We start from the raw sequence: 26,353 nt of genomic DNA, 5'->3' as shown, positions 1-26,353 counted from the left end.
GGACTTACTTGTACTTCCACAGGGTTGGGCCTTGTTATCCCCCAGAGAATCTACCCCTGCACCCGGTTCTCTCGCATGCTGGTTGGTGTCATGACCCTTCCTAATGTGATTCATCCCTGATCCAACCTTGCCAGACAGGCCCTCAGCCATAGCTTTCGTGTGGACTGGCATGTGGCAGTCAGCGATGGTCTATGCTAACAGCCTATCTCAGGACTCTGATATGGGCTATTGAATCAATCTGACCCAAACAGATCATACGGACTCTCCCCTCCAAACGGTCAGGTCTCAGTCCCCAAACTTGCCAGCAAGTTCTGTGACCCCATAATTGGGAGTCACACAGGATTCATCCCTCACCTACACTCACATACATCGATGTCTTTAGGCAGCAGATACCCCCCAAAAAAACCCTAGAGCTCACAGCCAGGTGGCCCGCAGATGGAGCCTGGTGCCCAAGGGCTCACTGGCCGCCCAATAGCCAGGACTTGCTCACCGCGTGGTTATGGTGTCCATGGGCTGAGTCCCAGGCACTGGGTCCAATCTGGCTTGGGGACTCTCTGCAGCCGCCATGCGGTAGAGGGCTTTCACCTAAGCCCCCAACGTCGAACTCCCACCCCCTAGGTTCCTCCTGCCACAGGTATTGGCAGCAGGGCAGAGCCAGAGACCTAATCCTGTTCCCGAGACTCCCTCACGGCATACTCACCATGAGGAGAGAAATCTCTCTCTCAGGCCTCCCAACAGCCAGGACTCACCCACCGCGTGGCGACGGTGTCCACGGGCCGAGTCCCAGGCATCGGGTCCAACCTGGCTCAGGTACTCTCCGCAAGCTGCCACGCTGCGGAGGGCTGCTTTCAACCGAGTCCCCAAGGTCGAACTCCTGTAACAGCATCTTAAGCTGCGACACCACAATGCTGTTCCCCACCTCGACCCCCCCCTTTCATTTATTATTCTTTTAACTTTGGACAAAGGGGTTATTTAGAATGTTTTTGTTTCCAGATATTTGGAAATATCAGAGATGTTTGTTATTGTTATTGATCAAACAGTACATTCCATATTCCTTGAATCCTCTCAGCATTTACTGAGGTTATGAGGTAACACAGACCAGGATGAGGCTCATCTGGACGAGTCTTTAGGTGAACGTGGGAAGCACACTCCCCCTGTGGCTGGCCACAGTGCTGCTTGTACTGATTAGGTCAAGTTGGTGACCATGTTAGATTTCAGTGTATCTTTGCTGATTGTATCTACCTGCTTGCCAGCTGTTAAGATTAAGTCACTTCTCTCCAGGATTATAACTACGGATTTGCCTATTCCTGCTTGCAGTTCTGTCGGCGTTGCTTTAGGCGGCTTACAGCTCTCCTATTCAGGTGCACCTGTCAGAGCTGACCAGTGGGACAGAACCAGCAGATGCAGTCATCCACAAAGAAAGGATTATTTCAGAGAACTGACCCCTGTGGCCGGAGGCCTGGGGGCGTGGGGGTGCCCAGGACCTGATGGCAGAGGAGCCGCCTGCGGAGGACTGGTGTGGGTGGATGCCATGGAGGCCGCCGGGAGGTGCCCTGCTGGAGAAGGTCTCTGGCCTGAGGAAGATCAGCCTTTAACTTCAGTCGGGCTTGACGCCACAGGCAGGGTTCTCGCCACGCTGCAGAGCGGTCTGCCCATCTTCATGAGTCCACCCAGTTAAGTGTGACCTGCATCCACACCTGACCAGACATCTGGAAACACAGAAGTCACCACCACCGTGTGTGCACGGTGACAGCACTGGGTCCTTCGTGACAGAACGCCTCTGCCCTTTCTAATGACACTCTTAGCCATAAAGTCCGCTGGGCCTGGCATCCATGGCATCTTTTGAATCTACTTGTGTCTGTGGAGTTCAAGCATGTTTCTTGTAGGTGGTATGTATTATTTAAAGCGTTTATTCATTTGCAAGGCTGAGTCACTGGAGTGGAGAGGTGGGAGGTGGAGGGAGAGGGAGAAAGATGGATCCATCTTCCATTCACTGATTCACTCCCCAGTGGATGCGACAGCCAGGGCTGGGCCAGAGCAAAACCAGAAACCTGAAACTCCATCCGGGCCTCCCAAGTGTGGCACAGGTGCATCAGCAGGGAGCTGGCTGGGAAGAACAGCTAGGTCATGAACTGACAGCCATATGGGAACCTGCTGTCACAGTCTGTGGCTCAACCCACTGTGCCCCAGCGCTGGATCTATTTTGATTCAGTTTATGACCTATTCCTTTTCAGTGAGGACGTCCTTTGCTGTAGAGGTTCCGTTTCCCTCCGTGGGATGGACGTCTGCCGTGCAGTCGGAGGCCGTGGCACCTGCATCCCTCCTGACCTTGGTTTCTGTCACCTTCTGAGTTTACATACATGGTAAGCAACACACTCCAGGGTTATAACTCTAAGTTAAAAACTCATGTGTTTTCCTGCCTGGCTCCCATTTCCGATGGTCTTCGTTCCCTGACGTAAATCTGTATTTCCGTCTGGCACCTTGCTCTTCTTACCTGGAAGTCGTCCAGCAGCGTTCGCTTAGTGCAGCTCTGCTGATTTCAAGGTCGCTCAGCTTCACACTTCCGTATGCATGAAAAATTCCTATGTTGCTCATTTTTTATTCAGAAGAGTTACTGAATTTTTAGTAGCCTTATCAAGATCGGTCCCATGCCATACAACTCACCCCCTTTACAGCTCTCTTCAGATATGCAAAACAGTTCCATCATCACTGTCATCAACTTTAGATCATTTGAAGGCCAGAAAAGAAAGGCCACACCCCCAGGCATGCCTCACCTCTGGCCTTGTTCCCCACCTCAACTGCAGGCCCGTCCTGGAGCACTCAGTTCCCTGCCTGGTGCTGGGCAGCTTTCCAGCTCGGCACACACTGCAGTGTGACCCACGTCCTGACAAATCACACACTGTGGCAGCATGTTTCCATGGGGACATTTCTCTGGGTCGTACCCCGCAGGAGTGGCATTTGTGGGACCGCGTGGTGATTTTCCACAGCCTTCCGAGACCCGGCAGTAACTCTCTTTCCAAAGCGTCTACACCGGCCCACTGCCACGGCCTTGGCAATCAGCCTTCACAGAGGCGGGGAAGGAGTGAAACCTTCCATTGATGGGTCACTCCCCAAATGGTTGCAGTGGCTGGGACTAAACGGCCAGGGTGAGTTGATTCCAAACCAGGAGCCAGGAGCTTCTTCGGGTCTCCCACGTGGGTACAGGGTCCCAAGGCCTTGGGCAGACCTCCACCATTTTCCCAGGCCACAAGCAGGGAACTGGACAGGAAGCAGAGCAGCCAGGATGTGAACTGGTGCCCATATGGGATGGGCTTGCAGGTGGAGATTTAGCCAACTGAGTCACTGTGCTGGGCCCTCATTGTGGGCTTGATTTTCATTTTCCTGGTGCCATTTTCTGATATGCTTACAGGTTATCAGCACATCTTTGGAGAAGTATCTTTTCAAAGTGGGTTATCTGAGGCGGGTGTTTGGGCCAGCAGTGAAGTTTCAGGTGAAGACACGTGCAGTCCCCATCAGAGAACCTGGGCTCAGTTGCAGCTCATGCTGGCTTCCTGCAGAGGGCAGCGGGGGAGGCTGTATCCTTGCCAGTGCTGGGGGAGCCTGGATACATTCCTGGCCCAGTCCGGACAATCTCTGTCTCTCTTCTGAAATTATTAAAAAAAAAATTATTAAAAAAAATTGATTTGTATTTTAAGTACTGAGCTGCAAGTGTTCTTCAAATGTTTGAGGTTCAAGTCCTTGATCATAACATGTGATCTGAAGATTTTCTCTTATCCCATCAATTTCCTTTCTACTCTCCTGAAGATTTCCTTTGGAACACAGAAGTGTTTTAAAATGTTGATGGATCCAGTTTACCTATTCCTCCCTCCAGCCCCGCCCCCGCCTTTGGCTACTTGTTGTTTTAGAATAAAAAAATTCTTTGCCTAATGCAACATCCTGGAGATTTACAACTATTATATTTTAAGACCCATGAGGTTTTTATCTGTTAAAGATAAGGTCTTTTATCCAGTTTGAGTGAATTTTTTATGCATGGAAGGAGCTGTGAGCACCGCTTTTCCGGCAATGTTTGCTGAACTCACTATCGATGTGAGAGCTTCACCTCCTGACGTGTGGCCCTTTAGGCCGGGACCACCCCGTCCTGACTTGTACAGGCTCCCAGCAAGCTCAGAAAACAGGGAATGTGAGCGCTCAGCATTGTCCTTCTTTTTCAAGGTTGATTTCCCTACTTTGCTTTATTTCTGAGAGACAGACATCTGCCTCAGGTAGAGAATTGTGCCCCAGTGCTGCAGCTAGGGCACGGATGCTGCCGCGCCCTCCTGGCCCGTGCTGTTTCCAAGCAGCCGGGCGGGCTGCTGCCAGGAACTCATTCCCGGTTTGGAGCAACCTGCATGTCTTGACATTTCTCCAGGTTGTGTTTACTGGTCGTCTTCAATCCACAGGCTGATGGATCTTGCTAACTAAAACAATGTTTTAACTAAAACAGATGGATCTTGCTAATTAAAACAGATATTTTTCCCTTCCTTTCAGCTCTTGTCTTCTACCTAGGTGCCCCAGTTAAACCAGTGCGATGCCACCTGGAGTTGTGCGGCTTACTGAGGCTGTCTTTATTACATTCTTTTTTCCTTTTTTTTTTTTTTGTATCTTCAAGCTCACCAATCTTTTCTATTCTCTGTGATCGGACATTAATGTCATCTAGTGTTTTAAAAAATGATCCATTTATTTGAATGACGCATTGACAGAGAGGGATAGCTTCCATCCGCTGGTTCACACCCCCGTTGGGCTGTCAGGGCTGGGCCAGGCTGAAGCCAGGAGCCTACAACTCCATCTGGGTCTTTTCTGTGGGTGGCAGGGACCAGGGTCGTGGGTCATCCTCTGTTGCTTTCTCGGGTGGATCAGAAGCAGAAGCAGGGTGGCCCAGACTTGAACTGTCACTGTTACGGGATGCTAGCGTCACCAGAAGCAACTTAACATAACACATTACAATGCTAGAATCTCAGAATGTTCTTTTGTTTGTTTTCAAAATTTCTACTTAACTTTTTTTTTAATCACTTGGAAGACAGAGTTACTAAGAAAGAAGTGAGAGAGAAAGATCTCTCGTTAATCCCCAAATGGCCACAATGGCCAGGCCTGGATCGGGCTGAAAACAGGAGCTTCATCTGGTCTCCCAAGTGAGTGCCTGGGCCCAGGAACTTGGCCATCTTCTGCTGCTTTCCCAGGTGCTTCAGCAGGGAGCTGGATGGTAAGTCCCCGTTGTGCGTTCTGCCCCATGCCCCGAGAACACTGAGATTTCTAGGCTTGGTAGAAAGAGCCACTTTGCCTTACCTAGTCACTTCAAGGTAATTCCTTTCTTAATCTCAAGTATTTCATTCCTGTTTGTGTGCTAAGTAGCACTCAGACAAGTTCTAGCCTGAGCAATTTCTGGAACTCTTTTTCCCCGATACTCGGTTCAGGGAGCAGGAGCTGCCGTGATCTTTTTTTGAGTTTTCAGTTCTGCCGAGTCCAGCCCCCAAGTCGTGCCCGCTAAGTGGAGATTCGCTCATTGAGGAGATCCATCCCCTGAACCAGACCACCAGATGCCTGGGGGACCCCCCACCCCCCTCCCCCAGTCTCAGATGTTCTCGCAGACTGAGGATGCTTTAGGAAGCAGACTTCCTGCTGAGATGGTGAGCAGCCTTGCTGGCCGAGCGGGACTGGGGATGTGAGAGGAATCTCACTATCTCTTCTTTTTTTAGTGCCTGTGGCCTAAATGTAGCTAAGTACAAATAAAGTTCTGTTATTTCTTGTTAGATCGGTTTCTGTAACCCACGTTTGCGGTGCTGTTGCCTGAAGCCTGGTGATTGTTTCGCAGATCCCTTGTGATCTATCTTTAGAGTGGCTTGTATGCTATTGTTTAGTTAACTAGTAACTTTCACCTGCCTGCTTGCCCGGCAAAAATCTTAGTATAAAGACACCCAGAAAAACTCACTAGAGTGTGCACTGATTCATCTTGCCATTGCCCTAATTCTTGGTACCATCGTCACACTCACACCTCGAGTCCCGCTCCCCCCTTGAGGGATCCCCAAGACCACTCCACCACCATCTCCCAGTGCCTTAGCTGAGAAACTCCCATGGCACAGATCTAAGCTGTCCCTGGCTCACCTCATCTCTTGCCTGGGGGAGGGCTCACGGACCTTTAACTGGAAACTACTGCTTTGAGTATTTTCTCCATTTTCAATCATGCTTCAGGTATTTTGTCCAATTTCAAAAATTGAAGTAGGAACAAGTCAATTTAGTGCCCGTGTTTCCACGCTGGCCAGCAACAGGAGTCTCTCCCTCCCCTTACATTATCTCAGAGAACGCCTGGGGAACCAGTCCCTCTAGCACAGCACAGCTGACAATACAACCTCACACCGACGTAGCATTGTTTCATTAGAGAATGAAGCATGATGGGTGCCACACTGCTATATCGTATCTTGAAAAAGATGCTTTGCCCAGCTGTTCCACCTCCGATCCAGCTCCCTGCTAACAGCGTGGGGAAACAGCAGAAGAGGATGGCCCAAGTGTGTGGGTCCCTGCGGCTGCCCCCGCGGCTGCCCCCGCGGCTGCCCCCGCGGCTGTCCCCGCGGCTGTCCCTGCGGCTGCATGGGAGACCCGATGCATGCGAGCAAGCTTCAGCCTGCCCCAGTCCCTGACGGTACAGCAGACAGAACATCTGTCACTCCCTATCTCTCACTGTGACTCTCACTTCCAAGTAAACTAAATAATCCTTAAAAAAAAAAAAGATGCTTAGCACACATCACACAGGCAGATTCTTAGGATCAACAGCAGAAATCTCATCACATCAAAGACACTATCTCAGCGGAACTGACTCACCACGGCGGACAGTGGGACTGCTGGTCTCCACCATGCTGACGTCATATTGGGCTGTACTGGTCCTCTGAAAGGGGCCCTTCCTGAAGTAAAGAGAACACACAGATGAGCCGGTCAGAAGACTAGGAAAGCTTACACTTCACTATGGGGTTCTCAAAGCTTCCCTGTGAGTGTCTGATTATGTAGCAAATCCACCTATGTGGGCGGATCATCTGTGGGAGTCAGATGGGAACTTTCTGGAGTGTCGCCTTCCTGCATGTCAGCAAGGTGCGGCAGGTGGTAGGTGCAGCAGTGGAGATGCTGTATGCATCTGCTGTCCGAGATGTCCTGGATGCGTGGTCCAGCTCCGGCGCTCAACTCCAGCCTCCTGCCACTGTGCATCCCGTTCTCTCTGCATCTCCTCTCTGTATATCTGCCTTTCCAATAAAAATAAATCAATCTCAGTTTTTATAATCAGCCTCCATAAGTCAATTCCTAAGAACAGATCTCAATCTCTCTCTGACTGCCACTCACTTTGCTCCCAAATCCCTATGCGAAACCCTAAGTCGCCTACTTGAAGACAGGGTCGTTGGGGCAAGTCATTCAGATACAATGAGGCCATAGGTTGGGGGCCGACGTAGTAGGGTGTCCTTGTAAGAGGAAGAAAGGACTCCAGAGAGTGCCCTTGTGAAGAGGTGCCCTCTTGCTCTGGTTTCTCTGCCCAGTGGTACACCCACAGAGAAGAGCTCAGTGGGGTCAGCCTTGTTGGGACATCACCCATGACAGCATCCTGACCACGGACTGTGGGAAAGCATGCTTCTCCAGTTCCTGCCTCCCAGGCTTAGCAGGCCCTTACCCTGTCTCGGCAGGTTTAGGTCAGTCCAGAAAAGCAGTGTGTGACCCAGCTGTAGGTAACTGCCTAGGTTTACTTGCACATAGGTGTGGCAATTTATTAATTGCAGAGATCTGTCCCCCAAAACCAGATCACAATGCCCAATCCAAAGCAGGCCCGGTTACATTACCTGCCAGCACATGTGTAGCTCAGGTCTGATGGTAGGCTAGGCTAGGCTAGTTCACAGCACCCAGCAGCAGATGTGAGAACCAAGACAGGGTGCAGAACGGCTAGGTCGAGCTGCCAGTTCACATTAGGGCCAGGACTGGGGGCTGATTGGGCTGGGCTAGGCTATAGCATCCACCAGTATGAACTGGAACTGGGAGTAGACCAAGCCAACCCAGCCTGCAGCCACTGCTGGCGAATGCTGAGGTGAGGCGGGTTATGTCAGTCTGGGCCACAACAACCACCAGCACTCCTAACACCTGGTGTAATGGTTGGGGGGTCAGTCAACCACCAGCACTCCTAACACCTGGTGTAATGGTTGGGGGGTCAGTCCAGGACAGGGACTGTGGAGACTCCCTTGCTGGGCCATTGCTGCTGCTGGTCAGTGTGAGAGCTGGGACTGGGGGCAGACAAGGTTGGGCAGGGTTATAACACCTGTTGTTGGCCTGCATGCAAGCTGGGTTAGGGGGAGAGCCAGGCTGGGCTAGGTGACCATATCAACTGGTGTATGCATAAGCCAGAGTAAGGGCAGGCTGATGGGGCTTACCCGTAGCATCAGCTGGCAAGTGCTGGGACTGGGAGCAAGTCCTATCAGGCTAGACTGCAGAATCACCTGAAAAATGTAACATCCAGGCTGGGAGTGGGCCTAGTGGCGAAAATGTGGGCACCCCTCTGCTGGGCTGCAGCTCCTACTAGTAAGCATGAGAACCAGGGCTACAGTGGGTCTGGCTGGATAGGTGGCAATACTTGTCAGCATGAGTGTGGGGTGCAGAGTGGGGTTGGCCAGACTGAGCTAGGTTGTGGCACCCTTGATGTGTCTGAGAGCCGAATGGGATGTAGGACAGATAAGACCAGTCTGTTCTACATACCGGCATGCACAGGAACCGAGGCTGTGGGAATGCCTGGAGGGGGTTCTTGGAGGTCGCTCCAAGTTGGAATCCTCGCTGGTGTGAGCGCTGGGTGTTTGGCAGAGAGGGTTGGACTGGGCCATAGCATCTGTCAGCGTGTGTATGAGATGGGGCTGGGGACAGAACCAACCACACGACTGTAACTGCTGAGATGTGTGTGTAGTATGATGTGGGTGACACACAGCCACTGGCTGGCATACACAGGAGTCAGGTTTGGGGCCATCTCTGGTGAGGTTTCTTTGGGGACTCCCGTAATCGGACTACTGGTCATGAAATTCCAACCATGATGAAAATTACAGGCTCTGTGGTCTGACCGTAGAGTGTGTGTGTCAGAGCTGGGCCCCCTCGACTGCTGAAGCCTGTGTGGTACGTGGCATGCCCAGAGGCACATGGGGGACTTGACATCACTGACATCAAGTACCTTGGATGGCAGAACAAATTAGACAGATCTTCCAGCCAAGCTTTGACAGCAAGTACCTGGGCAAGTGGAGACTCCAAGGTGGACTATGTCAGCTAATGGACCTTGGAAGGAATTCCTCAACCTTGGAGCAATGAAATCAACAGCATCTGAGAACTATCAAAATCATTTAAGCAGTATCCTCAGCACATGCTCCACACAGGGGACCCTGAGATGACTTTGCGTGGCAGCCTCCCATTCCCAGGTGTTGATGTGGTCAGGCTGCGGGGAGTGGCCCTCTCCCCACTAGCCCCAGATACAGGAAGGAGAAAAAGACAGTTTGAAAGTAACTGTTTCACCATTTTCTCCAAGTCTTGGTCTTCCCCACCCTAATCAGTGGCCCAAATGGGCATATATCCTCTTCAACTACGTAAACTGCCTCCAAAACAAAATAAGTTTATTGTTAAAAAAGCGAAGTTGGCATATTGTTATACAGAATATTCTGTCACTGTTTTTCTGCCTGTAGCAGCATCTGCATTAGACTCAGGTTTTTCAATCCAAATATTATTTATTTCTGTATCTTTCTTACCTTTTTAAGGCACGGACAGGGATTCACCACTCACCAGTGTTTTCCAAGACCCAAACTCTGGCTCTGTCACTCCCTCAGTCACAGATTTTGGCAGTTCCTGCTCTTTGTTATTAATTTCTGCTTTTCTGACTTTTTTTCAGCTATTTTTCTAACCTACTAAGATGAATGCTTAGCTTAATTGTTTTCAGGTTTTCTTATTTTCTGATGGGTTACTTGGCCTACAAACTTCCCTCAGGGGTATCTCACCATCTGATTATATATTCTTTTCATTACAGCTTGGGTGAAAATATTTTCTAAGCTGCATTATGAATTCCTGTTTGAATCACAAGTGGTTTTTTTTTTATTTCAGCACAAGGAAGGTGGTCTTTTATACTTGTCTCTGGAATTGATTTTACAGTCTGTATGAAGTAGCATACCACTTTTGGAATGTGTTGGTAACTTTACCGTCCGGTGCTGCATAACTTTCATAGCAATTATTCTATGTGTGTCTTGTGCGTTGTAAATCAGTAGACTACCTGACTACTTATGCCTTATTAAAACCTTAGATTGTACTTCTGATTCGTATTTTCTTACGGATTTTTGAGTTACACATTAAAACTTTATTATTCTGCTTGTTTTGTCTGTTTCTCCTTTATGTTTAAAAGTTTTACTTAATGACAGTTTGGGGGAGGGTCACTGGGTCTAATCGGGTGGCACCATCACGCGTGGGGTTATAATCAGATGAGCTCCTTCCACACGGGAAGACACAGGCAGTAGCTTTCTGCAAGCCAGGAAGAGGACCTCGTCACAGTCAGACCCATATCACTACCACTCAGCTTTCATCCTGACTCTTCAGTGCAATGGTTTATTATAATTAGTGATAATATTTACATCGAATTAGTGACAATATTTAGATCTAATTAAGTCATCCATATTCTTCTTTTTAAATCTTATGACTTTTTATTTCAATTATGTTCTTCAGCTACCTTGGAATTCGTTCACTGCATTTTCTATCTTAAATATTTCCCTGGGCACTTCCATAACATTCACCTTTACATGTGAAGGTCAATGTTAACCCTTGGTTTTGTTCTCCCTCCACAGGGACGTTAGCACAATTTTCAACAATCCTTTCAACTTACCTGCTATTGCTATAATGGTTTTCATTCCTGTTCTTTTTTAGACAAATACATCGGACAATACTGTTAAAATTTATATTATTGTACAAGCCTATTTGCATATTAGCAACTTTCTCTGTTCTTTCTCGCACATCACATGTGGCACACAGCATCAGGTGCTTGAAAAACGTCACTCAGGCAGGTTTATTTCTTCCTTTCCCAAATCTGAACACTCTAAGATTCTCTTCCTCCTACCCGGATCCTGGAAGGCTGGTTTCTCCGACTCGGGACCCTGGGGTTGGCAGCTGTTTTCTCTCGCACTCCGTGTCTTCCAGCTGTGTGCTTCCTCCCGACGGAGAGGTGGACATTGGGGTGACTGCTGCACCTCTGAAAGCGCCTCCCCCTTGATGCCTCACGCGGTTTTCTCTAATTAGCGTTCTGCATCTTGCTAGGCTTCCGTCCAGATGCCAGTTTTTCTGTCGGGCGTGAGGTGTGCCGGGCTTCTGGGCGCTGCGGCTTCTGCTCTCAGTTCTGAAAAGGTCTCCGCAGCTAGCTTGTCAAACACTGCGCCTGCCCTTTCGTCCCTTCCTCAGGAACGTGCAGTCAAACCTCAAGCCGGCAACGCTCGCTCTGGCCCCCTGTTCCCTGACGTCGCCTGACCTTTTTAATTCTTCCAATTTCTTTTTCTCATGGCATTACCCAATTCATTCATTCTGCCTACTTTTCTGTCTGAAGTGTCATTTAAAAACATACACTAAATTTGTACAGAGCTTTGCCACACTAAGCCATACTGAGTTTTATAAAATTCCAATTTTTTTTTTTAAATTCTTGATGCTCTGCTTTAGTCTTTATGACACCTACTTATTTTCAGGACTCTCACTTTTTGGGTACATATTAGGTAGATTATATCACATACATGACCATTTCAATACAGAATCTGAATACTTGATTCATTTATCATTTACTGCTACTATCAGTTAAGGGTGGCGCTTTCCTGCTATTTGGGCTGCCTCAGGCCACTTCTTACTGGAAGTTACTTCTAAGTTCAGGTTCAAGCTGGTGGGGTGGCTGTGGTCACAGGGTGTCCTTTTGGGACTTGGCCGCCCGGGGGCGCTAAGCATCTGTGGGATTTGGTACAGCAGGCCCTCAAAAACCCACTAGGCTGGCAGAGGACAACTATAGCCAAGGGAAGGTTCTGTGGGTTGCTCAGATATACGTGTCACTCTGAACAATTCTCAGCGACTTGCACCTCCTTACAAGTCCTTCGGTTGCTTTGTCGGACGCGTGTTTCTGGCTCTACCGACCAGCACATGGTTGGACAGCCTTTCTGTTAGAGTTGAGAAGGTCATGAAATTGGTTCTGGCTGACGGACTATGTCAGGAGTGCTGGGTACCTCTCCTGGGACACATTTCAATCCTGCTTCCTCTGGGATGACAGTGAATAGTACTGCCCTGGCAGCTCTGCCTGGCAGAGCCCCATCTGCCATCCATGACAGTTACACGCTAGGGTGAGAAATCAGCTACTGGACCGTGAGGGCTGTGTCTCGGTCTGCTTTGTGTTTATAAATGAATGCCACAGGCTGGGTAGGGCATGACAAACAGAAGCTCATCTGGCTCAGAGTTCTGGAGATTGGCAGGGCGCTGGCACCTCCTTGCTGGGAAAGGGCAGGGTGGGTGGCAAGAAAGATGTAGTGAGTAGGGCATAGCACGTTAAGCAGGTGCCTACAATGCCAGCATCCCATGGAGGTATCATTTCAACTCCTGATGATTCATTTCTGAGAAAGCAGTGGAAGTACTTGACTCCTGCCAACCCCGTAGGAGGACCCAGAGGAAGCTCCTGGCTCCTTGTAGCTGTTTGGTAAGTGAACCAGCAGATGCAGGATCTGTCTCTCGGTCTCCTCCTCTCCCTCTCTGTAACTCTGCCTTTTAAATGAATAACTGTTTTGTTTTGCTATTTTTAAGATCTATTTATTTTTATCGGAGAGACGGAGAGAAATATCTTCTGTCAGATGATTCACTCCCCAAGTGGCTGCAACAGCCAGAGCTGTGTTGATCCTAAACCAGGAGCCAGGAGCTTCTTCTGGGTCTCCCACACAGGTGCAGGGTCCCAAGCCTTTGGGTCGTCCTCAACTGCTTTCCAGGCCACAGGCAGGGAGCTGGAGGGGAAGCAGGGCTGCTGGGATTAGCACCAGAGCCCATATGGGATCCCAGCGCAGGCAAGGCAAGGACTTTCGTCTATAGGCTATCGCATCACGGCCTGTTTTGTTTTTTTAAAGATGGCATAAGTAAGCCAGAAGAAGCCTACTTTTATAATAAGGCAACTTGCATGATGACCTACTGGCTCACAGATGGAGACAGCTCTGTGGACGCAGTCACTTCAATAGGGTCACTTCTCAGATGCCACTGACATGTGACTTTGGGGGTTATGTCTGTAACACTTGACCTGGCGATAGTTCCTATGGCCAGACCAAGACCACTGTGGCTGTCAGGGTATCATTACCCAATCAATAGCAGATGAGAACTCTTTGCAAGCCAACTCTACAGCGAGTACTAAGGGCATGAGCCAGCTGGTGTTCCTTTTAGTGTGTTAGACTGAGTTTAGAGCAACAGAAAAAAACATTAAAACATTTGAAGTCAAGAAGAAACCTAATTCCAGAGATAAGTACTTTGGCTATTGGAATTTAAAAGAAAAATCTCTCTCTGAAGTGTTCTGAAGGTTGATAGCCAGAAGGTTTGTTTTTGCTTTGTTTTTTTTGTTTGTTTTTGTTTGTTTTGTGTTTTAGGGGGAGTGGGGTGGGGATGGTTGGGATGTATGTGTGATGACAGTCAATTGGCAGCTAAATCAAAAGCCAAGTGTTTGTTCAAACAAACTGTCTGGAATGACTGGCAGCTGACGCTGGCTCTGGGGGAGTTCTGCTGGGCCTGACTGCTCGGGCTGTCTATACCATGCCTACAACACGGTGGCTGACTCCACAAGGGAGCAAGTGGTGGGAGCTTCCAGGCCATTTAAAGTGGTTATAATCCAAACTCCGATTCAAGCACCAAGATCAAGATTCTTGGTGGATGAGGGGCCAAGGCCCACAGCAGAAAGGGGTGTGAGCTTAAGAGGTAACTGGTGCCTGCTTCGAGAAACAATCCAGTATAATGGTTTATTTAAATGTTTGTATCTGAAGTAGTTAGGCATTAAAATTATAAGAGCTAAAACTTACTGGAATGCTCAAATGACTTATTTTCAAGTAAAATACCTAGTATCACACATTTAGAAAAAGCCTCGCTCCTCTAAGGTTAAATTGTTTTTTGATACAAAGAAATCAGGGCACTTTTTCTCTAATGTTAACCTTTCTTGGAACATGAACCTCCTGAGGCCACTTTCATGATAACACTCTGCTCCACTGTCACAAACGCCTCTGACAGAATCCACTGCCCACTCAACAGTGACAGGCACGACACCTGATAACTTCTAAGCACGATCAGTCTCACTTCAACAAAACTTCCAAAAAGCAGATCAACAACTAACGCATGACTTACCGGTACCTCTGTAATAAGATCTTGTGATATAATTCATTAATCTTATAAAATACCGGAGACCGGCAATGTCCGTTTTATCACTGTTATTGGTACAGCACATAAAAAACGAAGATCTAATCCTCACTGTACCTACATTAGGGCCCTGGGATACAAGAATGAACCCACAATGAAGTGACAGACAGTCTCCTACATGCTTGGGAGACACCCCAGCGGCAGCATGATAGACTTGGGAAGATTCACGAAAGACACACATTGTGAGACCGGAAGGGAGAAGAGGGAAGGAGAGGGGATTTGGGGGAGCAGGAAACGAGAGCCCAGCGCCAACTAAACTGTATCAAAAAACAAAAACAAAACAAAAAAAAGAATGAATGAAAGTTGCCTTGGGTGTGCAGCACTGCTCCATGCAAGTCATTTTTTTTTTTTGTCTCTTTTGTTTGTTTCTCCACATTCCTTGCCTACTTGACTGTCTCTCTGCAAACTGATTTTAATATCTGTGAGGCTGGGGAACACATTTGTGAGGTTCAGCACTGTATTCTTTAGGCTTAGTGCAATGTCCAGCACATGGCAGGAACCAAAGAGCTGCTCCTAGATACTAACTATAGTATCGTGTAAGTTTTTTTTTTTTTCATTTCACACTCAACATTTACTTTCAATAAACCTAGCCCAGATACACAGGAATCCGGGGGCACAATTACTGCATTAAGCGCAGGCCTATCCCTTACAGAGAAGCCAAAGCAAATAATGACGGCAGTCGAAACGAACAAATCCAGACTACTTGTTAAGAGCCTTTCAAAATGACTTATGAATTTAATAACAAAACGATAGCAAGGAGATAACTCTAAACAGAAAACAGCACCAGAAACACAGGCAGAAGGAGACAGCAAATTCATCTTGATTGGAACCGCTACTCCGCGCATCTGTTTTTCTTGTCCAAAGCACACTTCTCTTCAGCTTACCTGCAGAGGCAGTACAGGGCTCCGATGGTAAGTGTTACCAGAACGGCCACTGCCACAAGAGCTGCAAACAGGTGGCTTTTGGTTTGGATGCTGGCACTCGGGAGAAAAACCTCTTCACAGCGAGCTCCTGTATAATTTTCAATGCACCTAGAAGAAAATGTTAAGGGATTGTGTTCACTGAGCTTATGGCAAAACCAACCAGCTCCTGCAGTCTAGTCTTGCTTCACCTGCTTTTCAGACTTCCTTACTGCTAAGAAGCTCCAGCAGAATAATACCATATCCAGGCCTCTCGCCTTCTAGATCTTCCGTGTTGTAATCATTCACACCTAACTCAGATCCATCTAAAAATTACTTGTTGGATCCGTACAGATCAGGACCCAAGCATATTCCCCCTTAAAACCACCATCAATACACTGCCCTTGCTTAGGGAACCATCTCCCCATGGCCCCTGGGCAACAGAAACTGGATTAGATGGATCCCACTGTTCCCTTCCGTTCTCCTTTTAGGTGGGCGCAGCTAACCCTGAGCTGGCCTCACACGGTTTCCATGCTGTTAGTCTGTAACACATCCTCACAGCTGGTGCCTCTAGGCCCCACCTTGCAGACCACTTGTTTTAGCAGACTATTTGTTACAGTCTCGCGTGCCAGCCACGGATCTTAAAGGCAGTTTGCTCTAGATCTCAAACTGCTTGACAAAGATCTGCAACCTCCGGCATCAGCCAGTTGGCCTTCTCTTGCTAATGTGTTCAAAGGATTATACCAGCATGGAGTCCAATAGAAAACAATGACACGCCACACAGACTGGTGTTATGATTGTGATTCAAGATGAAAAAGAATAATTAGATGCTTGAATATGAACCACCTCTATTTATAAAACAACCCAGGTCTTTATCAGGTAAACTATACTTGACAGGAATTCTGTGTGGAAAGGGTGGTTTAAGCTAGTTTTGCCAAGACCAGGAAAGTTCATTCTACTAAATTAATTCTCTTTTTCATCTCTTTCTAGCTTAGGGTGGTTTTTATAAGTTTCACCTCCATTTCTCCCACCTTAGGCTAGCAAAGATACAGGTCTAGAAGTTACAGAGGAACTAATTACTAGCTTTGACGACTGATATAATTGGCCAACACAGTCGTAGTCAAAGAACATCAAGCAATGGCGAAAGGGATTGGTTTTAGAAGGATGAGTATAGGAACGCAGGCTTTGGGATTTCCCACCCTCCCAAGTGTGACATGGTGGGGCTGCTGGTGACGGCCCCCAATAGGAGTGGCCCACTCCGCCCCGCAACGCTCCACACCATTGCCCTCCTGCCTCTCAAACTATGGGAGAGCACACCCATAGCTAACTAAAACACAAGGAAATGTATTTTGGGGAGATCACAGTTACTTAAAGTCTATCAATTTTCCCTCATACTTTAGGGAAAGAGGAGGAGGGAAAAATGAGAAGAACTGGTTTCTTTGCCCTCTATCTCCACTTTCTGCATGGAGGATGAACCGCCACACCCATCCCAACCCCTCCAGTCACTACAGAGGGTACCACTGAGTCAAGGTCAGAAAGGACACCTGCTGGCAGCACATTAAGCCAGCATCCAATGTGAGTTCTGGCTAATTCACTTCCCATCCAGCATTCCTGTTAATGCACCTGGGAAAGCAGTAGGTTTTGGGTGCTTAGAGCCCCTGCCACCCACATGGGAGCCCAATGGAGTTCCTAGTTCCCGGCTTCCACCTGGCTAGGAGCTTCATCTGGGTTCCCCACATGGCCTAATGCTCTTCCCAGGACATGAGCAGGAACAGGACATGGACCAGCACCCACATGGGAGGCTGACGTCTCAGGCAGCAGCTTTACGCAACACTGGCATGATTGTGTCATTCTTAAGGAAAACTTTAAAAAAAACATTAACTCATGATTCAGACTTCTTAAAGCTGTTCAAATGTGGGTAAGACCGACTTTCAAAGGAAATGACAAAGACAAACCAACTGATGTAACTGCTCATACACATGTTTTCTGAGTGATACACATTGAGCACCGGAAGCAGTCAGGGATGGTATCAAAAGATGCTCAGCGGTCAGACCAGGTCTTAGCCAGAAGCAGGAGGCCTGTCCAGAAAGCCAGCTGACACTGGGGGTGTTCGATCACCTCACTGGGCAGGACAAAGTTCTCGCTGATGAGTAAAAACCTGACAGCAACTTCAAGAAAAGCAAAGGAAAAAAAAAAACCTTCTTGTATCTCAATTTTCAGATATCTACAACTCTAGCATATTTATGAAATGATATAAATATTGCATTTCAGGCAAGCATAATTAGTCACAATTAATCCTTTAGGGGTAAATAAGGGTGAATCAAGCAGATACAGATATCTGGCCATGCTAGCAGAGGCCAAACACAAAGGTCAGGTATTGCACCAGCATTTACGCACAAGCACGTAGCTTGCAAGTCTTTACATAAGCGACTCTTGCTAAATGGCGAGTGGACCTCCCTTGTGCACGGACTGACAAGAAGTGGTTGTGCCACCTAACGGGACAATCACCCAGCATCGGGGGATTACGCATGTTTTCCTGGAACTGAAGACTAACGCCAGGATGGATAAATTGCTCAACTAGGTGAGAAAGTCCATAATTCCGAAGCCAACTGATACATGTTGGGTTTTAGCTGAATGACACGGACAATCTGACCCTAAACACAAAAGCTGCATTTAGTGCGCTGAGCAGTGAACCAATGAATTAGGTTCTACAGAATGCAAGGGAAGTTGTTAGAAAATTAGAGATCTTTGGTATGAATAAAATAATCAAGTTTTGAATCAGTGCCATTTAGCTTCAGGAAGGAGTGAACTGCGTTGTTGGAACCTATTCTCAAGCTAGTAGGCTGTGTGATCTTGGGAAAGTCAAACTCTCTAAAATTTGAAAATCCAAAGAACAAACCCACTTGAATGTGTCCTAGGGCTGTTGTCTGAATGCGATTTGATTAGGGGTACAAGCGCTCTGAAGGCTGAACCATCTGCCCAAGCCCAGCAGATGGGAAGCAGAGTCGTGCCTGGACCCAAACCACCCACTTGGGTGACCTGGGCTGAGTTCTGAGCTCCTGCCTTTGGGGGAGACCTGGGCTGAGCTCTGAGCCCCCACCTTTGGTCTGGCACAAACAACCCCAGCTCTTGCAGGCATTTCGGGAGTGAGTCTGTGGAAGGAGGATCTCTGTTCCTTCTCTTTCTCCTTCCATTTCTGTCTCTCTACTTTTCAGATAAAATCAAAGTAAAAAACCCTAAGAATGATTAGAGAACAAAACTAAAACTACTCTAAAATAAAATGTAGGTTTTTTTTAGAAAAAGAAAACTATAAACAGAAATACAGTCTCGGAAGAGTCTTAGTGTACACTATACACACACATTCGTATGAAGCATTTATAGATAAAATTGGTATTTTCAGGAAAGATAGTTATATTGAAGTATTCTAAGCACTGTGCTTAGTGGGCCTTCCAGTTGCCCTGCCATGCACGGTCTGTAAAGCTTTGTGGCCTCCTTTCGACCAGCACCCAGGAGCAGCTTCATATAGTTAAACCACAGATGGAAATGGGCAGGATGCATGCTGGTATCTTACCTTCCCAGCCTCTAGGTCTCAACAACCTAAGGCAGGGAACATCTCATGCCCCAACTTGAAATAAGACAAAGAGAAGTTAACATGCGTTTCTTTCCTGATGAGAGAAGTTCAGTATCAGAGTCGGGCAAAAGTCAGAGTTGTTACTCGGCATGGTATTTCCAGGCAGAAAAGGAAATCTTCCAGAAGACGTGATGCAGGATGTCCAGCTGCCTTCCAAAGATGATGGGAAGTGTAGAGGCAGGAACAGATAAATCACCGAGATCCTGAAGCAAACGCATCACTTCATATGATGTCATCATACGAGGAGAAGAAAGTATGGGAGATTTAAATTAGGATGCACCTTGCCTTTCACTGGTCCTCAGCTTCCTGCAGCAGCTGTGAGCTACCTGGAGTTGGTTCCATGTGGCATTTCTGCTCTTGGCTAAGGGACATAGGTTGGTAAGACAAAGGACAGCTGCGGCCCTAAAGACCAGGCATGCCTCCACTGCTTCTATCCACAGACTGTCCCGTGTGTGACCTCACAGACTCCTGGCAATGTTGAGGGTTTAAGGTCAATTCTGTTTCAAGTGATGGTCTAAGTATGGTGAGGTCAAAAACGATCTATTGGCTGTTTCTGTTCACACTGATGAGAAATCATTAATCAGAAGTGAGTTCACTAAAATGAAAAGTGTTAGCAAAACGCATGGCTAGAAAGAGAAGCTGTTTCCTAGTAAAAGCTTCGAGGCTGTTACTTCCACTCCACAGAGGCCTAACAGCACACGGTGCAGGGCGAGAGTCAGGGCAAGACTGTGTCCTAATGACTACATCTTCAACTTTTCTCTTGGAACACCCGCCTTCTATGAAAAATAGAAAAAGAAAACTTACCTAAAAAGAGCACACACACACACACACACACACACACACAAAACTTATCTAAAAGCAATGCCAAAGATTGGCTTAAAAAAAAAAAAAACAACTGGCCTTCAGCCTTCAGATAACCTTCAGATTTGTTGTGATTCATAAAGCAACTAATAGTGCAGCAGCAGAACCGAGAGGAGCATTCAGTACTAAGGACACGAGACAGAGCCAGTTACAGAGCATGGCATGTGCTGGCTTTCCCTGATGTTCCTTAACCTACATCTTCCACTTCTGTCTAACTGGCCTTTCAACGCATTACCCTGATTGTACCGCTGAGCCACTTCAGTGAGCCACATTCAACCCCTCTCACCTGCCACCCGTCCACCACCAGAGGGGGACTGCTGCTGTGGGCAGGCACAGGGCTGGGTCCCTCCCTGGTCTGAGTTCCTGGTGGCACAGGGAGGCGCTGCTTGGGAAATGACCCTTTCTGCTGCTTTAGCCTTCGCCCTCTCTGCTAATTTTCTAACTGATCAATGTGAAGTATGGCACCAATGTCCACTTTATTGCCTCTGGATTTGTTTTTCCTAAATGTACACAGATTCACAAACAGGCTAATAGTATTCCTGTATATTGATTAAAAAAAAAAACTATGAAAAATCTAAAACTCTGTCAACAAAATTTAATCATTTGGGGTTTTATTTTATAAATTCTTTCTATAATTTCTATGTTTAAAATATTTATTCTTTTTTTTTAAAGATTTATCTATTTTTATTACAAAGTCAGATATACAGAGAGGAGGAGAGACAGAGAGGAAGATCTTCCATCCAATGATTCACTCCCCAAGTGAGCCGCAACGGGCCGGTGCGCGCCAGTCTGATGACGGGAACCAGGAACCTCTTCCGGGTCTCCCACGTGGGTGCAGTGTCCCAATGCATTGGGCCGTCCTCGACTGCTTTCCCAGGCCACAAGCAGGGAGCTGGATGGGAAGTGGAGCTGCCGGGATTAGAACCGGCGCCCATATGGGATCCCGGGGCGTTCAAGGAGAGGACTTTAGCCGCTAGGCCACAGCGCCGGGCCCTAAAATATTTATTCTTAGTTTTACTTGACAGGCAAAATTACCAAGAGAGGAGAGCGTGTAAGCGAACAAGCAAGAGAGAGAAAACTTCCCTCTGCTGGTTCATTCACCAAATGACTACAGTGACTGGAGTTGGGCCAGTCTGAAGCCAGGAGCTTCTTCCAGGTTTTCCACTTGTGGTTGGGGTCAAAGAATTTGGACCACTCTCTGTTGCTTTCTCAGGTCAAAAGAAAGGCACTGGTTCTGAAGCGGAGCAGCCAGGATTCAAACTTGCATTCATCTGGCACCAGGTATGCCATGGCATGGGCCCCAGTTTTTGCACTTTATAGTAGATTTCCATGGTAACAAAATCTTAGAATGATATCCAATTAAACATTTTTAGATTTCTGAATATTACATTTTATAATTGTATATGATGGCATGAAAATTTTTAAGAACACTGAAGCATTAACCACTAATTATAATTTTATGGTTACACTTTAGTTTCTTGTGTAAGCTTACAGCTTTATCTCATGTTAATTAAAAAGATTTTTTTCTACTATAAGAAGTAATATAGGGAGAATCAAGATGGCAGAATAAGGTAAGAACACGTTTAAACAGACGGAGAAACATCAGCCAGGGTGAAGCAGTGAGGGCACATTCCAGGAAATAGAGGAGCACAGACCAATGGCAGAGGGGGACCTGGAGACTGATGGACACTGGAAAGCAGCTGAGACAATGGTGTGCTGCTGCAGTGACCAGATACCCCAGTGGCAGTCAGCGAGTAGTGATCAGAACTCTACCGGTGGCCAGCGCTGCACCAGCAGCAGGTGCTAAGGGGAGTTCACCAGGAGCTCAGGAGGTGAACCCAGAAAAAGAGCTGCCCGTCCTGCTGGTCTGTTTCATTTGACCAGGAGCAGAGACAGAGCAGCAGATCTCAAACAGGTAGTGCAGGAATAGAGTGGATTTCACAGCCCAGACACCCACTAGAGCCGCACAGGGCACCATTTTGTGTAGGGAGTGAAAGGCTATGGAACAGGACTGCGCATGCACTAAGCTGGGAGCAAGCTCATTTCTGGCTCAGTGTATTGCAACAAAGTGGAATACAGGTTGCACAGAGAATAGGTTTGGGCAGTCCCCAGACCTAACGGCGAGCAGATCAAGATCTCTACCAGTGGCACATATACAGCAGGCACCATTGTATACAGGGTGGCAAAGGCGTTGAGACTGCAGGGATAACAGTGAGCTGCGCATGTGCTAAGCTGGGAGTGAACTCGCTGAGCTCAGTGCCTTGCACTGGTCCCACATTGAAAATAATATCAAGGGCCCGGCGGCGTGGCCTAGCGGCTAAAGTCCTCGCCTTGAACGCCCCGGGATCCCATATGGGCGCCAGTTCTAATCCCGGCAGCTCCACTTCCCATCCAGCTCCCTGCCTGTGGCCTGGGAAAGCAGTCGAGGACGGCCCAAAGCTTTGGGACCCTGCACCCATGTGGGAGACCTGGAAGAGGTTCCTGCTTCCTGGCATCGGATTGGCGCGCACCGGCCCGTTGCGGCTCACTTGGGGAGTGAATCATCGAATGGAAGATCTTCCTCTCTGTCTCTCCTCCTCTCTGTATATCTGGCTTTCCAATAATAATAAAATCTTTAAAAAAAAAAAAAAGAAAGAAAATAATATCGAATTTGGCATCTTACAACTCAAAATAGGTCCATGTGGCCCTCAGACCTAATAGCCAGCAGGTTCCACCAAGATCAGCACCACCAACAACCTAGTTATTTAGGACACCTAGTGTCTCCTTAATCCTGGGAACTGCTCAAACCAGAAGTAGGAAAAAGGTTGTACAGACACTGGTGCAGCCTCAGCATGGGATCAAAGGAGGTGCAGAGTGGTGAGCCAGCAGCTGGGGCTCTGGAGACCATACTGGAAGTCTAAAACAAGAGCCCATATGTGAAACTTGCTGGAGAGAGGGGTGTAAGTGACTGCAAACAACCAGGTACCAACCACAGTAAGCAAACCCATCTATGCGTCGCCTACAGGAGACACATCTCTCCAACAAAGATCAGCAGAAACTATGTCTCATTAATTTTGATGTTTTTGTTTTCATTTCTTCAAATATCTTCTTCTCATTAAATCCTTCACTGACTCATAGGTCATATAATGGTATCAATTTCTTCAAGAAGGTACTTGATTTTCATTTTTTTTAGCGACACATTAATCATTCAGTAGTATGTTGTTTAACATTATGGCATTGTAAATTTCTATTTTTCTTCCCGCTGTTGATTTTGTATTGTGGCTTTTAAGAGGATGTATAGTAACCGTGTAATGGTGACTATCATATCCAGATGTGAGGATACAGTGCAGTATGCATCTCTACTTGCAGATCAAAGATGGACTCCCAATGAAACTGTTCAGTATATGCTGACAACAGGATGCTGGACTGTCTGCCACTGTGCATGCCCACAATATTGGACTTATTACTGCTTATGAAGAACTACACCACTGTAATAATATAGGGGAACTCAGTGGGGAGTAAGAGAAATCCCAGGGCCTATGGAACTATATCATAAAATGATAATAATAATTAAAAATGGAAAAACCTTTAAAAAAGATACAATAGAAAGGATTCACATGGCAATACAAATGGTAGTATGTGTGTATGCTTAGGATTTCTGCACAACCACTTACTTGCCTCCATATGCCACAGTTCAGAGTTTTTGACCTGTCTCCCCAGTTTACTTTTTTTTTCCCCAAGATTTATTTATTTTATTGCAGATTCAGATATACAGAGAGGAGGAGAGACAGAGAGGACGATTTCCGTCCACTGATTCAATCCCCAAATGAATGCAATGGCTGGAGCTGAACCGATCCGAAGCCAGGACCCAGGAGCTTCTTTGGGGTCTCTCATTCAGGTGCAGGGTCCCAAGACTTTGGGCCTTCCTGGACTGCTTTCCCAGGCCACAAGTAGGGAGCTGGATGTGGAGCGGAGTTACCAGGATTAGAACCAGAGCCCATATGGGATCCTGTCACATTCAAGGTGAGGACTTTAGCCACTGAGCCCTCCCCCAGTTTTCTTTGTGAACAAAAAGTTAGTTACTTGGGTAAAAGTTACAACTGATGAGCGATGACAGGACTAAAAACCATTGTGACAGGAATACAACTCTGTTTGCACTTGGATTTATCAAGGAGAAAGCAGCATTGTTTCAAAGCAATAATTTCAGGCCTTATTGGCTCTCTGGCCAAAGGATTCAGGAACCTACCAAGGACTCTAGAGTTCTTAGAGGTTACAACTGATGTTTGTATACTGGCAGGTGCAGGAACCAGGGCTGGGGGCAGTCTTGGTGAGGTTATTAGGGGTCGCTCCAACTAGACTGCAGCTCCCACTGCTCTATGTGATGGCCGAGTGTGTGGTGGGCAGCACTGGGTTGGGCCAGAGCATCCATTGGTTTATGACATAGGGCTGGAAAAAAAACTGACCCAGTAACTGCAACTACCAGTATGTGTATAGGCTGGTGAGAGTGATGGACAGAGCTGGACCGCGTGCTGGCAAGCACACTTGGGGTTAGGTCTGGAATCACTTCAGACGAGTTTTATCTGGGGATTCTCCCAACTGAACCGCTAGACTCAGAATTCCAACCACTGGGAGAATTGCAGGATCTGTGGTCTGACTGTGGAGTGCATCTGTCAGAGCTGGGCCTCCTCAGTGGCTTAGATAGAGTAGTTGACAGCATACCCAGATGCACATGGAGGATATGGTAGTCCATTGGGTTCTGAAGAAGACATCTGGTGCCACAGAGGAAGGAGGGCAGAACAAATTGGTCAACTTCCCTAGCCAAGCATTGACACAAATATCTGGGCGAATGGAGACTCTAAGGGGGACTGTGCCAGCCAGTGGGCCTTGGAAGGATTTACTCATTCTTGGATTGGCGAGACAAACAGCATTTCAGAACTATCAAAACCACTTAAAAAAGAATGCTTGGAGTATGCTCCACATTGGGGACGCTGGGATGACACCAGGTAGCCGTTCCCCCTCCCCAGGTGTGGAGGCACCTGGGAGCCTTGGTGCAACTTCTCCCCTTATTTCTTGCCTTCCCATGATACAGGAAGAAGAAAAAGAAAATTTGGAAACAATGGTCTCACCCTTTTCCCACTAATCCTCCACCCTTCCCACCCTAATCAGGTACGTAAACATCATAAAAAACAAAAAAACAAACAAACAAAAAAAAAAACCTGGCGTTTGTGTCAGCACTGTGACACAGAGGGTTAAATGGTTTGTGTGTCAGTTGTTCCACTGGTAATCCAGCTCCCTGCTAGCTTGCTTGGAGGGCAGCAAAAGATGGCCCAAGTGCCTGGGCCACTGCACTCACGCGGAAGACCTGGAAGATTCTTCCGGCTTCTGGCATTGGCCCATCCAACCTCAGCTGTTACAGCCATTTGGTGAGTGAATCAGTAAACGGAAGGTACCAAACACTGCCAGTCAAATTTATATAAATAAATCTTTAAAACAAAGTTTGCATTTAGTTAGGTATTTCTTTGTTTCCTGGCTCTTCTTTTTTCTCTTTACCGTAGGAAATCATTCTTGATTTGTCTGCAGTAGTCAGTATCCACTGGATTCTGCATTCCTGAACTCAACCAACTCTGGATCAAACACATTCAGAAGAAACTTGGGTTTTTAAGACTGATGCCACAGTGTTGCAAGCTAAGCCTCTGCCTGTGGCGCCAGGACCCATAAGGGATATCAGTTCAAGTGCTGGCTGCTCCACTTTCAATCCAGCTCTCTGGGATCAGTGAAGGATGGCTAAGGCCCTGGGACCTTGCACCCACATGCAAGACCTGGAAGAAGCTCCTGACTCTTGGCTTCAGATTGGCCTAGCTCTGGCCATTGCAGCCATTTGGGGAAGTGAACCAGCAGATGGAACAGCCTTCTTTCTCTGTCTCTCCTTCTCTCTGTATTCTGCCTTTGAAATAACAATACATTCATCTTTCCTAGCACCACTCATTGCTCCAGGCCTGTCAAACAGATGCAAGAAGCATCATTGTGAAAGTATTTACTCATTTGAAAATGAAAATAATGAACATGTAGCAGGTTATAAATATCCTAGCATTATTATAAAAATGGTTTTGACCTAGTAGTAATCTTCAAAAGTAGGGATAACTACAGTAAAGAAAAGGCATAGCAAAAGAGCTGACACTCGGATTTTTATTGCCTTCTTGCCTTACTGACCCACGTTATCAGGCTTACCAGGTTCTTCATGACCTTCCGTGGCTCTACTTACAAAGCAGTGACTAAGGACCTCACCACAATATTCTTCCATGTGTTACTATATCTTGGAGTATTTATGGAAAAGAAGAAATAATACAGGGGCAAACAAAAAGCCAAGGCTATCTTCCACGTCTGAAAAGCTATAGCCTTCTGTCCCACACCTACAGATCTCAAATATGGGGAAAAAAATAAGACTAAAAAATTCAGGAAGAATTATAGATTAAAAAATGACTCCTGAGAAAATAAAATGTAATTTTAAAAA

The 26,353-nt window shown here is 47.1% G+C and overlaps 1 protein-coding gene across 1 annotated transcript in view; it reads right to left on the bottom strand.

Annotated features, from left to right (window-relative positions):
• Positions 1-3,673: 3,673 nt before the first annotated feature.
• Positions 3,674-26,353, bottom strand: part of NRG4 (neuregulin 4) — a 163,383-nt gene continuing 140,703 nt past the window's right edge. The window contains exons 4-6 of the mRNA XM_012929654.2: positions 15,357-15,503; positions 6,853-6,932; positions 3,674-3,809 (exon numbers count right to left, since the gene is read on the bottom strand). Coding sequence (XP_012785108.2) covers positions 3,691-3,809; positions 6,853-6,932; positions 15,357-15,503 — 346 coding nt within the window. The 3' untranslated portion in view covers positions 3,674-3,690. The remainder of the gene's footprint in view (positions 3,810-6,852; positions 6,933-15,356; positions 15,504-26,353) is intronic.

The sequence above is a fragment of the Ochotona princeps genome, chromosome 6 (genome assembly GCF_030435755.1).
Source record: "Ochotona princeps isolate mOchPri1 chromosome 6, mOchPri1.hap1, whole genome shotgun sequence".
Lineage (NCBI taxonomy): Eukaryota > Metazoa > Chordata > Mammalia > Lagomorpha > Ochotonidae > Ochotona > Ochotona princeps.
Note: the sequence above shows the minus strand (reverse complement) of the source record. Positions and strands in the feature narration are given on the sequence as shown.